Here is a 15,916-nt window from a genome sequence, read left to right on the forward strand (position 1 = left end):
TACACATAGGGCGCAACCAAACTCTCCTCGGAGCAGAGTATGCCGGGCACCCAAATAGCACATGGCTGGTTGATTCCGCAGCAGGGACATGCGGCGTTACCACCATTTGTCCACCTGGTTGTGAATGCTCTAATAGGCAAACTACCAATTCTCAATTGGAAATAGAGCTTTCTATCTAGAGGCTCTGTTATGTCGTCCCAAAATATCTCAATAAGGGTCTCATCCTTGAATTCCAAAAAGACCCCCATAAATGAAAGTGGAGGAGTGGTGCTAAAAACTCTTGAGGCTACCATTCCCCAGTATAGGCCTTTTAGTACCTTCTTTGATGGGAACTTGGCGTTGGATAGTTCCAGCAATCCCATCTCTGTTAGTATTCCGCCAATGCCAGAGAGCCATTTGATCTTGTGGAAGGTATCACTTTTAATTATATCCAAAAGGCCGGAGGCAAATATTTTTAATTCAGATGTTAGCCATAAACGCCTCCAATGCAATATAAGTCGCATATTGGCAATGAGGTCAATTGGTCTCATACCCAAGTCATAAAGAACAGGGCCCATGGGAGTACTCTGGGGTAAGTTAACAAGACTACGTAGAAACCTGTTTTCTGATCCTACCATCATCTTTAGGTTCCCAAACCCCAGATCTCCACACCATAAAGGGTGGCACTTACCACCTTTGCTCTATAGACGCACAGGGCAGGAGCCACTTGCTTTGTCAATGACTTTGCATACTCTTTGCTCAAAGCTCCAGCCAATTGCCGATGCTTGAGCATAGCTAGATCAATCTGCTCATTCCAACAAAGGTCATGTTGGATGGTGACACCCAGGTAGACTCGGCATAGATTGACTGTTTGGATTCTGTCCAACAGGAAGGCATCAATCCAGTATCAAGCGTTCTTTGACCTTCAGTTGTTTCAGGCAAAAAGGCAAAATCTCATGGCTGACTATATCAAAGGCCGCAAGGAGGTTCAAGAGTAATTGATCTTGAACCCCTCTTCTCCCCAACACACAGAGGTTGTCCAAGGTCTAAATAATGGCTGCATGATATATGAGCCACCTTTCTTCTGCTAGTGGCCTCCAAAGCCGCTGCGTATAATGCCACTCTTCTGCTAGCGTCTCACATAGCCGCTGCATATAATGGCACTCTTCTGCTAGCGTCTCCTGTAGCCGCTGCGTATAATGGCACTCTTCTGCTAGCGTCTTCCATAGCCGCTGCGTATAATGCCACTCTTCTGCTAGCGTCTCCCATAGCCGCTGCGTATAATGCCACTCTTCTGTTAGCGTCTCCTGTAGCCGCTGCGTATAATGCCACTCTTCTGCTAGCATCTTCCATAGCCGCTGTGTATAATGCCACTCTTCTGCTAGCGTCTCCCATAGCCGCTGCGTATAATGCCACTCTTCTGCTAGCGTCTCCTGTAGCCGCTGCGTATAATGCCACTCTTCTGCTAGCGTCTTCCATAGCCTCTGCGTATAATGCCACTCTTCTACTAGCGTCTCCCATAGCCGCTGCGTATAATGCCACTCTTCTGCTAGCTTCTCCCATAGCCGCTGCGTATAATGGCACTCTTCTGCTAGCGTCTCCCATAGCCGCTGTGTATAATGGCACTCTTCTGCTAGCGTCTTCCATAGCCGCTGCGTATAATGGCACTCTTCTGCTACCGTCTCCCATAGTATAGCTGCTGAGTGTAATTCAGCTTTGAGAGGTACACATTGTTTTGTGATTCCTACTAACAGTGAGTTTCTCCAGCTCAGCGCCAATACTAGAAGAGCTTGAATAATTTGTTTGAAGTGAATTTCTGGGATGAAGGGCTCGATACCCCATAAGAGTCTGAACTCCTCTTGAGTCCATTTGCTAAAGAGTTGGGGTGCACTTGAGGGTTGAAATCTTCTGTCCAAGGTGATGTCTAGAGATATGGTGCCTCATGCAAGGAATGGTTGGCAAGTCTGGGTTGAGTCTAGCTAGAACCTGGAAGCAGATTGGCGAGTGGAGAAGTCAGAAGTAAGTGGATTGAGTTTCAAGTGGGGCAAAGTTCTCCTGGCTTGGAGGAGAGCCAGAATTGGGCTATGATTTCAATTTCTTTAGGCGACATGATCATATAGTTTTTATACAGCATTAGCCCACTTGTTGCCTGCTGCACCCTGCTAGTCTCCCACCACAAACTCACCTGACACCAGAGCTATGGACCGCTCAGCAGGAGGGGCGTGACCAACAAATCACCTTCCCCAGATGACCCCATTATGACTCCACTACCCGCTCCCCTGGACTCGCATTTAAGGCCCCACAATACTGCCCGGTGAAGCCGCCTCTTCTACATTGGCCAACCCAAGGCCACCCACTCCGCTCCAACAACCTTACAGCCGAAGGTTCTTGGGGATCCCGAATCTGCACCGCCTTCCATGAGACCCTTGGGGTTTTTGCTTCAAGACCCTAATACAAAACACATGAAGCAGGGCTCTGAAAGAGGGAGTTGACCTCAGGCAAGAGGACCATGGTGAACCACCAGGCGTTCCTTGGCCAAACTCAATATTCACCAACCCGGGAGTTAATAGCTCCTCTCGCTGCCCACCTTCAGGGCCCAATTGAGTGCACCCGCCCACTCCCACAACACACCTTCAATCACTAAAAGGTGGTAGCTAAATCCAAACCACCCAACTCTACTACAAGGCAAACTAAGCTCTACTTTTGCCTGCCTACAGCAAGGTATAGAATACACTACCTGATCCATGAGAGACAACTGTATGACCATGAAAGATGCAGAGGGTCACACTGTGCTGACACACTCTTGAACCTCATGAAACCCCACCCCTCTGGATCTATAACCAGTTATTAATCAGAGTAGTCTTCAACTGCACGCTAGCACCCCCAAATACCACCCGTGGGAAAATCAAGGCAGCCCTAACCCCCTAATCCCACCCCACCCCCCACCACCCCCGCCACCATTCTCAGACTCCAGCGTCTCACCTCCGTCTTGTGCCCATTAGGTGAAAATGTCCAAAAAGACAGTATGAACCATATACAATTTGCCAATAAAAAACGTTCAAGATGGCACTTTAGAGGTGTGATAAAGTGATATGTTTTTTATTTAAATTAGGGTATTAGCATTAAGGTCAACAGTTGGGTCAGAGTTGGGTGAGAGTCAGGGTCATCATTACTGGCAGGCTTAGCCTTACAGTTACAATCAGTGAAATTAAAATGGTTAGCTGTTTACATAATTGTTCAGTTAAAAACCCTGTACTTCCAAGTGCTATTTTACATTTATGTTTTTATTGTATTTTTTTATTTTATTTTTCTACTAGTATGTTGTTTACGTCTGCAGTAGCCGTTTTTGGGTGTACGTATCTCACTTGTGTGCAAACTTGCGGCAATCCTCCATATGGAGTGCATAAATTAGGTACCTGCAGGTATCACTGCTTTGAAAACACTGCGCGGGCACTGGGTGCAAACTACCCCTGGCCCCATAGATGGCAGTGCAGTGATGGCCTCATGTGAGTGTGATACATGGCTGGTCTAGAGGTCTCCATGGGCACGCCCATCACGGCAATGTGCCCGGTGTGAGCGAGTGACTCTGGCCAGGTGGGAGGATGGGGCCAGCTGAAGGTGGCCTGGTCCACAATATTCTGGGAATAGAAGGTAGTTGGAAAAGCATTGCTGAGAGAGAATTAGTGTCACATAATTCCTGAGGACCGCCATGCATAAACCGACGTCCGCTAAGATGAGTTGGAGATGCCGTAACGATAAATGCCCAGTGCGGGTCCCTGGCGGTGCTCCTCTGGGGAGGACTGACCCCTTTAACCATGACAGATGACACTATGGCGTGGACCTGGCAGACAACAGAACAATAAAGACCTCAGAAACAGAATATAAAGTTAGCCAGCATACAGATCACCCTGGGGCCACCACCGCTGTGGTGGGCAGGCACCTGGGCACTCCCTTACCCCTCCTGGTTGCTGTAGTCCTGGTAGTCTGCTGGGCAATAACCTAGCTCTCCATGGTTAACCATCAAGGGTAGCACATTCCCTCAAGTTGTTTTGACCTACAGCACCGGTCATGCCAGACTTTTAAATTTTCTGTACCACGGGGAGTGAGGACTTGGAATTGGGTGACCAGAGATCCAGGGAGTCTAATATTGAGATACATCAATTAGTACTTCAAGTACTTTTTGTGTACTGTCTAGTCATTAACGCGAAGTGAGTGGGGTGTCCTGGTCTGTATGATATGTGAGCAAACACCATTGTCTGCAAATCCACCTGTTCTGGATCTCATGTTGTGTTTTCTGGTTTAACAATGACAACAAAGATGTGTTTTAGGAACAGTTCAGGTCTGTCGCCCTTAGGGAGGCTTATTGTGTTTATTGCACTGCTTATAACCATACTAAGGACTGCTGCTACTGGTATGCCACCAAAGTTCGCGTCATAATCGGCCAAACTGTACCGTGTTCTATAGTACTTTTTACAAGAGGGATTCGATTGTACCATAAACTTCAAAACGATTGAACCCATTCCGAAAATTGGCTTGAAATCCAAGCCTTAACCCAACCTCCTGCCTAGACTGTCTGCCTTGGTTTGATGTTTGAGGTCCATATTAAATATTGTGAACTTTGGACGGTGGTGCTTCATAATTCCAGGTCTTACATAGGTTAGTCTTCAAGTCTCCCTTACAAAGGATATCATTAACATTTCTAAACTCTGGTCTCCCTTACAAAGGATATCATTAACATTTCTAAACTCTGGTCTCCCTTACAAAGGATATCATTAACATTTCTAAACTCTGGTCTGGTAAGTCTCTCCAGATTCATAAAACTTGACAGTCCATTCAATGACCCCATCTGTATGCAGCTGCTCTCTGAGCTGTTAACTCAAGTTTCCTTCACAGGTACCCACTATTCCTCCACAGTGAACCCACCATACCTCCACATCCCTGTGTGGTCAGTGTCTACAGGCTTGGGGCCCATAATGAAACCTGACATCACCACACTCAAGAGCAGAAGGTTCAACACAAGGTGGTCAAGTGAAAGTCCATGGGCTTATGTATTCATCATTTCACTGCAAAAGAAACAATTGATGTGAACAGTCCAGTCCGAACTGCCAAGCCAGGTCCTCCCTGGATCAGAAATAAGCTTCCGAGGACCGGTTTCAGATCCTTGAATCCAGTGGTGTAGTGAGCATGGGACCCACGTCTGGGCATACTCTTCCCACTTAGGGGGACATATGCAAAAAAAACAATTGATGGACGGAATGCTGGCCAATGCAAACATTCACGCCCAGTCACAAGGATCTGGGTTTAATCCATCATTCTTTTACTCACCACACCCCCCCTGTTTGGATCCATCCATATGCAAATCAGTCTTGACCCTGTGCCTCATGGGAAAAGTCCAGCCCGAACTGCCGGGCCAGGTCCTCCCTGGACCGGAAACAAGCATCCTGGGACCGGTTTCGGGGCATCACCCTTCATCAGCCAGGCTAGCTTGAATCCAGTGGTGTACTGAGCAAAGGACCCACATCTGGGCATACTCTTCATCATTTTACAGCCAGTCTTCACCGGCTAAGAATATTAATTGTAAAGATGATAAATGCTTCAGAAAACTCCAGTGTTTCACTTGCAACCTCCTGCATTCTCCAGAAGTGGGCTTTTCCATAAAGTATGACACCTTTCTTATACCTATATCTCCCTTATACTAGAGACTCTTATTTCGTATCCTAAGTAAAATTTCCATGTGAACAATTAATGTGGAAGCAATCCCATGGAATAATTTATTTGAAAGTACAGATTTACATGCCTGTTTTAAACAATTATCTCGATCTTATTAACACTGGATGACGCATCTTGTTCAATATTTCCGAATATGGGTCATTGAAGAAGTTTCTAAGTGCAATTAATCCAGATCATCTACAACCAATAACATGAAGTAGTGAAGAGACTGACAGTCACATATTTTGCAGAACATTAACCCTCCTTCAGCAATCCATAGGGAATTTGGATACTCAGTTGTGAGTGTGCCTGTTCTAGGCTTTCTGTGACTGAGGCACATCATAAACCTAGAAGTGAAAATGTATCTGCTTGTTGGTTTTCATACTTTACTCAAACTTAAAGCATCAAGATGTATGTTCCGGTGAATCCTTATATCATGGTGTGCATTGAGGTTCCGACATCTTTCAAATATTGACGGAACAGGGTGGTCTTTGGCGTCTTTTTGAAAGTATATCACTTTCTCTGATTGTGTATTCTTGTGTATTCTTGTAAGTAGGTTATTTCCTCCCCTGTGGTCTACAATAATCCCAACAACCATCTAAACTACTAACTGGCTCTCAAGGCCAAAGAGAACTCAGAAGTCTTTCGACAACCTTAAGTACCTAAGTTCAGCATCTTGCTGGAGCCACAACCTCATCCTGGAACTCCTGCTTAAATTTTAGGAAATTCCTAAAAATCTAATTGAGTTAGATCAGAAACAAGTCAGATATTTCAACAAAGGGAAGATGTGCAGAATAGTCACAGTTCAATCCAAGGTGTGATAGTCCAACTAGCAATAGTTCAGTAGTAGGAATAAGCGGTAGTTGCAAAGGTAACAATCATAGTATAGGACATTTGATAATGGTAAAATGGTTAAATAGTCAATAGTTCAATCTTACTTGCGACAGTCCTTAGAGCAGTAGAACAAACAGAAGTAGTAGGAGAAAATGTGGCTGATTGTAGGAGAAACGGGATAGGTCTAGAGGAATGTGAGGGAGGAGTTTGAACATTGAAAGAGACCAACGCCCATCAAGTGACGCAGCAACGCAGGTATATAGGATATCCAAAGTGTCTTTAGAGAGTAGTCTTAGGCGAAAAGGGAATAGAAGACAGCAGGATGGAGGAACAGTTGCAGAGTTGTCAGCTCAAGAGAGTAGGAGGTATCAGGTGGAAGAGAATAGTCTGGTGGAGAATTAGGGTTTTTAGATTAGGGATTTATTCTTCTCTGGTTACTCTTTGGTATTCAATGAAGTTATTTGTAGCATGACTGTTCCTTCCTGTGTCAGTCCTTATTTAACTTCTTTCTATGAAGATATGACGCAAGGGGTTCTATGTAAGCACTCTAATTCTCTCAGTGGTGTAGATCTCTTATATACAAATGTTAAATAATTTAATAAACATAAAGCAATAGAAAGGAGAAAGACACTGACCCTCGACCGTAGATCGCTTCTGAGTCAATGTGGTAAATAGATCTCCACTTGAACGATGATGTGTTCTGTGTGGAGCACAGTCATAATCCTGGTTTCATCCTATTTACTCTGGGTGATATCTAAAGAACTCAGGGGCATATTATCAAGGGGGTTTATCTCAGCTTTTTTGGCTTTAAAAGCCAAGAAAGCGGAGATAAAATTATCTCCCTATTACCTAGCTGTCGCTAACACCAGTTAGCGACAGCTAGTAGGAGATAGCGACCATCTTGGGCCCCGCTTTGCATGTCAGAGATATTTATCACTAATGACATGCAAAGTGGGCGTGCCAAGATGTTAGCGACTGGAAACAGTCGCTAACATCGCTATCTCCTATTACCAACTTTTGGAGATATTCGCGCTAAGCGCGAATATCTCCAAAAGCTAACACCTGCCCTGAGCAGTTCTTAGCCATGTTATCCAATGGTAGGTGGATAACATGGCTAAGAGCATTAGCTCGGTAATGCCTGAATATCGCTGACTTTACAGCGATATTCATGCATTTCGGCCGATTTGTATCGCTTATATGGCTGCTAAACCAACATAGCGATAATTATCGCTAGTAGTTGGTAATATGCCCCTCAGTTATTGAAACCCTTTAATTGACTTCTTGCATGCAAATATTGATATTTGTGGAGCCTATGATTTTTGTTGCCAAAGGCAGTCCTTTAAGAGAAACTTCTTAATACTTGGGAAGGCGCTGAGCTGGTTCCTGTTCACTCACAGGGATCCTAAGATTCTCCAGATTGTATATTGGACCCAGCTCAATATATTTATAGGAAACTCACATTAGTCAGACTGGATGGTTTGCTGAAGATTAACACTATCTTATCATACCTGCAAGATGACTTTCAACATGGTCTGGGACCTATTAATGAGCATTGAGACCCATGGTTGAGGTTATGAAGCATCTTCAACTAATCAAAGACCCACGTCTTGTGCCAAAGACAGACCTATAAACAGTTTCAAGGGCATTGCCAGGTCCAGGTCCAAGTTGGGGCAGGTTTAGGAATAGTGTAAGTGCCCCCTTTTTCTTTATCAACATTTAAAACAGTGCATTCTGGAAACCACTCAGGAGTTAGTTGGGTGGAAGGGTGAGACAACATATTTTCCATTCATCAGGGGAAACAACCTTTACAACGCAACTTTTACAACGCACTACCATTACAACTAAACTTTTACAACGCAACATCCATTACATCGCATGCCATTACAACGCACCCATTACAATGCATGACACTACAACGCATACCACTACAACGCATGTCATTACAACGCATACCATTACAATGCATAACATTATAGCGCATAGTACCCTTACACTATCCAACACTTACCCTACTGTTGCACTCACTGGAGTTAGAATAGTAATTGTTACCCCTACACTATCCAACACTTACTCTACTGTTGCACCCCCCTGGAGTTAGAATAGTAATTTTTACCCCTACACTATCCAATACTTACCATACATGCAATGTAATGTTATGCGTTGTAATGGAATGTGTTGTAAAGGTAGATTTTAAACATTCGTTGTAATGGCATGCATTGTAATGGAATGCGTTGTAATGGATGTTGCGTTGTAAAAAATGCGTTGTAAAGGTATGCGTTGTAAAAGTATGTGTTGTAACGTCATACATCCATTCATCAGTGGAGTATGGTAGCGGCGTGAAAGGGTTCCTTCTGCCTTTTTGATAACGGGGTTCATTCTTTGAGACAGGTTACATGTTGTACCCCTGTATTAGGAGGAGAATGTATAACAAGTGATGTCACAAATTCTTAGGTCATGACAGTGAAGGGTAAGGGGGGCTCAATCATACCCTCATGCAATCACTGACCCTTACCACCCACTTTCACAAGGCTATGCATGTCCTGTCCCTTTCAGCTCACTCCTCTCCCCTGAACTTTCTGCCTCTTGCCGGCCATCTTTCTTAATCTCCTGTCTCTTCATCTGGTTATCTCCCTTCACCCCTTTCTATATCACTTGTCCAGAGCCGTCTGGCAGGGAACGGGCATGGGCAGGAAGGGAGAGGGGGGTTGAAAAAAATATATATTTTAAACCACTTACCTTTTCTGCCGCCTCTCCTCCGTCTCCACTTTTCTTCTCTTCCTGCCTCCAGTCTGAAAGAAGCTGCAGGAAGCACCCAGGCACACCAGCTTCTCTGAGCCAATCACAACGCTACAATGCAGCGTTGTGATTGGTCTGAGCGCCGCGGATCGGGGCTCAGATGGGGACAGGAAACCTGTACATATTCCCCACCAGGCTGGTGGGGAACATGCAAATAGTGCATGACTATTTAGCCGGGCCAAGACGGCTGGCCAAGCAGTCATGCGCACTTAAGTGTGCACAAACCACTCCACCTCCCTGAGCCATAAGCACCACCCTAACACAGCCCTGCAGCAACAAAAAATAAAATTATAATAACGTTATTATCATTTAATTTTTTCCTTTTTCGCTGCTCTAAGAGCAGTGGGGCTACGCTTCTCCACCTTAGCGGAAGAGCCGCCACTGCACCCATCTCTGTTACAACGGTACCCCTCTTTCTCTCTTAGCTCTCTTGCTCTTTCATAGCTGACTTTCTGTCACTGTTCGCCTTTCTCTACTTTTCTAATCAGCTACTGTCACTTTTTTTCTATGTGTCTCCTCACTCGCCAGTCCATCCTGTCTCTCAACTGTCTCTTTCCCACTTACCTCTCTTGCCTCTTTTCCTCAGCATCCTTTCTCAACTGGCTCTATTCTCACCCATGCCACCCCTCTTTTGTCTGTCACCTGTTTCTGTCTCTATCGCCCTCTGAACGGTCACCAGCGCTCTCTGAACTGCCTCCTTCTCACCTGTTTGTCTCTTTATCACCTCCCCTACTTACCTGCTCATCTCTCAGGTCTTTTTTCACCTGTCTTTAATCAACTCCTACATTTCTCTTCTCAATTTTAGTTGACTCTTTCTCGCCTCTCTTCTCTTCCTCTGTCTCTCATAGCTCTTTCCCACACTTGTTTCTCTTTGTCCCATCGCTTCCTAGCTCCTGTCTTGCCATCTCACTACTATCATATTTGTTTGTCACCTGCCCTCCTTACACCCCCAGATCGTTCTCACCTTTATCTTTTTATCCCATCATTTTGAATCTCCTGTCTTCTACTCTACTATAAAATATATTTTTCTCACCTGTTTCTCTTTGTCACTTCTCTCTGCTGCCTTTCACACTTTGCACAGCTGCCCCCTTCCCACACATCCATCCTTCACCTCACCATTTTCTCACATCTCACTTCTCTGTCTACATTTTTGCTATCGCTCTCGCCTCTCTACTTCCCTTAGCTGCATCTATCTGATGTCTGTCTCTTTATCACTCTCTTACAACACTACCCACTCTCACTCTGACATGTGTTGTCACCTTCAGTTCTCTCTCATCCCTCGCCTGTTTCCTTCAATCAGGTCTTCTTCTTACCTGTTTCTTTTGAGTTATCTCCACTCTCTCCCCTGTTTCACTTAGTCCTTCACTCCTCTCTCAATCACCTGCCCTGCTCTCTCAAGTGTCTCTTTCCTCACCTGATTATAAAAATGAAGGGGTATATTATCAAGACAGGCGATAAAATTATCGCTGCTTTATCGGCAGAAAACTGCCGCTAAAGCGGCTTTAGCGGCAGTTTTCTGCCAATAAAGTAGCGATAATTGTATCGCCTGTCATGATAATATGCCCCAAAGTCCAGTATTTGGAAAGCACACAATTACCCAAGGGTGTCAAGGCGCTGGGAAGATTAAGCAAGCTATAGACTAGAGTCACATGGTGCTGGGCTAACCTGCCGCGGGGCGGGGATCAAACCGTGAACCCTGTGGTCAGTAGTCAGGCACCCTGGCCGCTGCGCCACACCTCTCACTGTCACTGCAAACTCAGCTGTCTCTACTTAACCTCTCTCTGTCTCCGCTGTCATTACCTTTCTGCCACCTCTCTCATTTGTACCCTCTCACTCTCCCAGCCGTTTCAAACTTCCACCGTCGTCATTGTAATACATCGGCGCTTAAACTTACAATGTCAGTCAGAAAGCTTTCGACCGAAATTGTAATTAGGTCCTTAATCTTTTTGGGGCATATTACCGAGATGAAGCGATATTTATCGCTTAACACGGTTAGCGGCAATATTATTATCGATGAGCTCCGCCGATTTTTATCGCAGATAAACCTTGCTATTATCAAGGTTTATCTCAAAAGCGATAAAAATTGTCTGTAATGCATGAATATCGCTGAAAAGTCAGCGATATTCATGCATTACCGAGCTAATGCTCTTAGCCATGTTATCCACCTCCCATTGGATAACATGGCTAAGAACTGCTCAGGGCAGGTGTTAGCTTTTGGAGATAATCGCGCTTAGCGCGAATATTTCCAAAAGTACCCCTTTGTAGGTAATAGGAGATCGCGATGTTAGCGACTGTTTCCAGTCGCTAACATCTTGGCACACCCACTTTGCATGTAATTAGCGAGAAATATCGCTGACATGCAAAGTGGGGCCCAAGATGGTCGCTACCTCCTACTAGCTGTCGCTAACTGGTGTTAGCGACAGCTAGGTAATAGGGCGATATAATTATCGCCGCTTTAGCAGGAAAAATTCCCGCTAAAGCGGCGATAAGGCCCTTGGTAATATGTCCCTTTGTGTTTTAAAAAAATGAATGTGTCTTTGTGTAACGTGACTTATGCTCATGTAAAGCGCTCAAATACCTTCAGGTCGAGTTCGCCCTACATAAAACTGCAACAAAATAAAATGTTTGTGTTACCATTTGGAAATGTTGTGAAGGCTGTAGCCAGGCAGGGTCTGCTGCTAAGTTTAGGGGAACTTGACACAGGCTGTGGAGGTGGCAAAGGGGCCCCTAAAAGATTCAGAAACCTGGGGTCCTGCTGCACCACAAGGGATACTGGGTTTTTGTTACACTCTTATTTTTAGCCACTTTATTGCATATAATGAAACACTTTTGTCAAGGACACCTATGGGGTTAAACAATCTGTTGAGCAGCCTCTCCACCTTATGCCAGAAGCATGGCTTGACCATGAATAAGCTTAAAACTAGATTTATTGTCTACCTTCAAATAATAAATTCAAAAGGAAAACCTTGTAGAGGCAAACACTTAGGGGCCGATTCCGATGTTGGATGGACCTGAGTTCGTCCGACATCGGTCAGGAGCAGTAACCCACCAACCTGCTGTTGTGGGTTACTGCCCTGGTAGTACAATGTGACCAAACAGGGTTCAGTTGCATTCGTATACCTGACAATGCAAGCAAGCCTGTCGTCTGCAATCTGGAAATCAGAGTCGGATTCCTTCCCGACCGAGCCCATCGGAATGGCTCGGTCGGGAACGAATCCGGACGGCAATGACCGATTCGGTCGGAAGGGCTCCGAACATGGTTCGGGGCCCTTCCGACCGAAATCGGAATCGCCCCCTAAAGTGTAACCACATTAAGATTCCCAGTTTGATATGGAGAGTAATGGGGTATATGTTTTAGTTTACTCAGTGCCAGGAATCAGCTCCTTACTACTGACTGCACTGATCTCATTTTGAAGAATATTATAGTGTCAAAAATTCACATTCAGATTTGTGATGTTTTGTGCTACTCCAACCTGTTATTCAAAAGGCTCCGGGGGTGAAAGGTCACTCAGGACTGTTCGTCTTTCTGACCAAAGCATTGGAAGCTCCAACTTGGTACAAATAATTGAAGTCTATTTTGGCTCATCCGAGATTCAAATTTTTACCGGTATGTGGGTAAATCTGGAATGGAAGTAGAATTTTTTAAGAATCCATCACACCAGGGTATCATTGGCATCGGATTGTAGTGATATCAGCACATCCTGAAACATGCTGAACAGGTGCCAGAGATGTGTTGAAAAGGGAAGGCGAGAGGGACGCAACCAGAGGAACGCCACACGAAGATCTGGCAACTCTCGGTGTAAAAGTTCCTACATTTTGTTTTCTACATGTATTAGATTTATATAGCGCTGAATACTGAAAGGTATGAGGCACTATCATGCAGTTATCATGGACCCGAGGGTTAAAAAATTGAACATGCCATATACATTCTACTAATAAATAACAACGGGGGAAAGAGAGTGGAGCGGAAGGAGGAGGGAGTCTGAAAGGAAGAGGTAGAAGGCGTAAATGATGGAGTGAAGGTAGGGAGAGGGTGGGCGGAGATGGGTGAAGGGATTGAGAGGCAGGTGGAGGGAAAGCAGAGGAACCTGAGGAGGGCCTGAGGGAAGAGTATATGAGGGGGAGGAGGCGAGAAGTACAGGATTAGGAGAGGAGAAGAGGTATGAAGAAGAGGCATGTATGAATGTGGGTAACACAGGGTGAGAGAAGAGGGAGAGAAGGCTGAGGTGGACTCAGAGGAGGATGGAGAGGTGGTTGATAATACAGACAAGGAATGTAAACATTTTTAGCAACTGAGCAAATACAGAATGGTCCAGAATCTGTGCTATGAATCTCTTAAAGGCCTTCTTCATCTCTTCAACCAACAGAGCTCCTGGTGAGAAGGTAGATGAGTTTTTTGCAGGGTATTAGCTTTCACCCAGTAGGTTATCAGGGGGTAGACCATTTAACATTTGCCGTTCAGCTCATCCCTGGTGGCCTGGGTGAACAGAAGTTAGGTACCGTCATGGGAATGTGTTTCGCTCCCTTCCTGCCCAGACACTTTCTCTCGCTTACTTACAAAGAGCCACTCATGAGTCTCTCTAGGACTCGGAAGTACTTGGAATAAGTGTATATTATAAGAAGGGGTACTGTGGAATGAGCCCCCTTAATTCCTTAACAAACAAAAAATAATGTTTTGAACTTCAGAATTTTCTGTGAAGTTTCAAGTACACAAAGATGATTCAAGTAGAGTGGAGAAGATGGATATAAAATACAAAAACTTTTGTTAAAGTTCTGTGTCATCATCTGAAGCCCTCTTAGGAGTGGTCCAGTGCACTCCATAAGCCTCCATCCAGTCCCTGCTGAGTGTTCTTCACAGACGCCCACCCCTCCTCTCTGGTTCAGTGCCAGCCTCCTGTGGCCGGCAGGCTTGGTGGGAACATGATGGTGGCGTACTCCACATTGTCCGGTACAAGGACAGAGCTGAGCCTGTCCGCCTTCTTAGCCGTCTGAAATTCCAAGACGCTGTAGTCCATAGTATCAACAGGCTCATCTGGTGTCTCCTTTTTCTGCAAGAGGAGGGCAACCGTTACAAGGGGCAGAAAAAACATACATAATGCACCGATGTTGGCCAAGGATGGTTTACTTAGTCGCAACACGGGTTCAGTCTGATGCTTCAGAACTAATATATTATTCTGAAATTGTATGCTTCTGTAAATGCAAGATACACATCACCAACCTTGATTCAATGTATGCCTACTCTCTCCATGTCTGGAGCTATGGCCACTCCAGTGCCTTGAGACACACCCTCCATGGAGAGTCCACCAGCTGACAGCCTGTGCTGCAACCCTTTCTGTGGTGCATGCTGCCACTACTGTGCCACCTGCCTGGCTCCAGGCAGTGCCCCTTCCTCTTTGGATGCTCCTGCCTGCTTCAACCTCATTTCTTCTCTTTGACTCACTGGGAAGTTCAGGGAGAGAGAAAGAAAGTGGATGACAAGTGTGGCCAGAGAGAAAACCAGCAAGTGGATTTTAGAAAATGTGAGGGTGATTTGACAAGCCTGGACTCACTGGTGTTCAATTACAATATTTCTAAGCACTATCTTCATCCGATTCCTCAAAAAAGCATCATTCTCTTTCCAGTTATGTCTCTGGAACATCATTCAGGGGTGTTATAGGGCAGCAACTCATACTCCTATGCTGCAGCATTCAAGCCCTTCTCACAGCCCTTCTCACCGCTTTACAATCCTTGGGCCTCATTTATGAGCCCTTGCGTCACTTTTACGCCGCCAGTGCGTCACTTTTTGTGACGCTCCAGTGGCGTAAACAATGCGCCTTGTTGCGCCATATTTACAAAGTGACGCATCTAGGTAGATGCGTCACTTTGTAAACCCCTGCGCCATATTATACCTGCGCCAGGTATAATGTATGCAAGGGGGGCGTTTTGACGCAAGAAAGGGTCATGGAAGTGACGCCGTGAAATCTATGAGATTTCACTGTCCCACTTCTAGGACACAAATCCGTCAATTTTTTACGCCTGCCTCACAGCAGGCGTAAGACTTTTGTGACACACTCCAGCAATGCGTCACTTTTGCGCCATACTGATACGTCAGAAATACTGACGTATCTGTAACTCCTTGCGCCATAATGCGTCATACTGTAAATATGACGCACCATTGGTCTCGCAAGGAAAGCGCAGTGAAAAGTGACGCATCACTGTTTTCATGCAGCGATGCGTCACTTTTCATAAATGAGGCCCCTTGTGTTCAACCAACATGGCATTACAAGTGGGCATCCACCTTTATCTTTTATTGGCTTGGCAAAGGTTTCTGGGCTCTTATCAGTTACATTCTGCAGGCTTCAGGGAAGATATTTTTAAAAAGACACAAACGGATAGGCTTCACACTTGTTCGGTCGAGTAATTTGATTTCCTGTAATGTCATGGGTGGCAAAGGCTACGTGAAGTCACTTCCTCTACAATTTGGGTCAGATGACACCACTGCCTGTATTTTTTTCTGCCATATATTTTCTGCTACTTCTGTTTTGTTTGTCTCCTACACTTACAACCTGGCTGTTGCTTTCAGCTATTTCCTTCCTTCTCAGTAGCACATTTCTGCAGA

At 45.2% G+C, this 15,916-nt stretch overlaps 1 protein-coding gene across 2 annotated transcripts in view; it reads right to left on the reverse strand.

Annotated features, from left to right (window-relative positions):
• Positions 1 to 13,406: 13,406 nt before the first annotated feature.
• PDCD1 (programmed cell death 1) overlaps positions 13,407 to 15,916 on the reverse strand; it is a 50,838-nt gene continuing 48,328 nt past the window's right edge. For both annotated transcript variants that reach the window (XM_078665652.1, XM_078665651.1), the window contains exon 5: positions 13,407 to 14,366. In XM_078665652.1, the coding sequence (XP_078521778.1) occupies positions 14,199 to 14,366 (168 nt within the window). In that variant the 3' untranslated portion in view covers positions 13,407 to 14,198. The remainder of the gene's footprint in view (positions 14,367 to 15,916) is intronic.

This window comes from Lissotriton helveticus, chromosome 11 (assembly GCF_964261635.1).
Source record: "Lissotriton helveticus chromosome 11, aLisHel1.1, whole genome shotgun sequence".
Classification (NCBI taxonomy): Eukaryota; Metazoa; Chordata; class Amphibia; order Caudata; family Salamandridae; genus Lissotriton; species Lissotriton helveticus.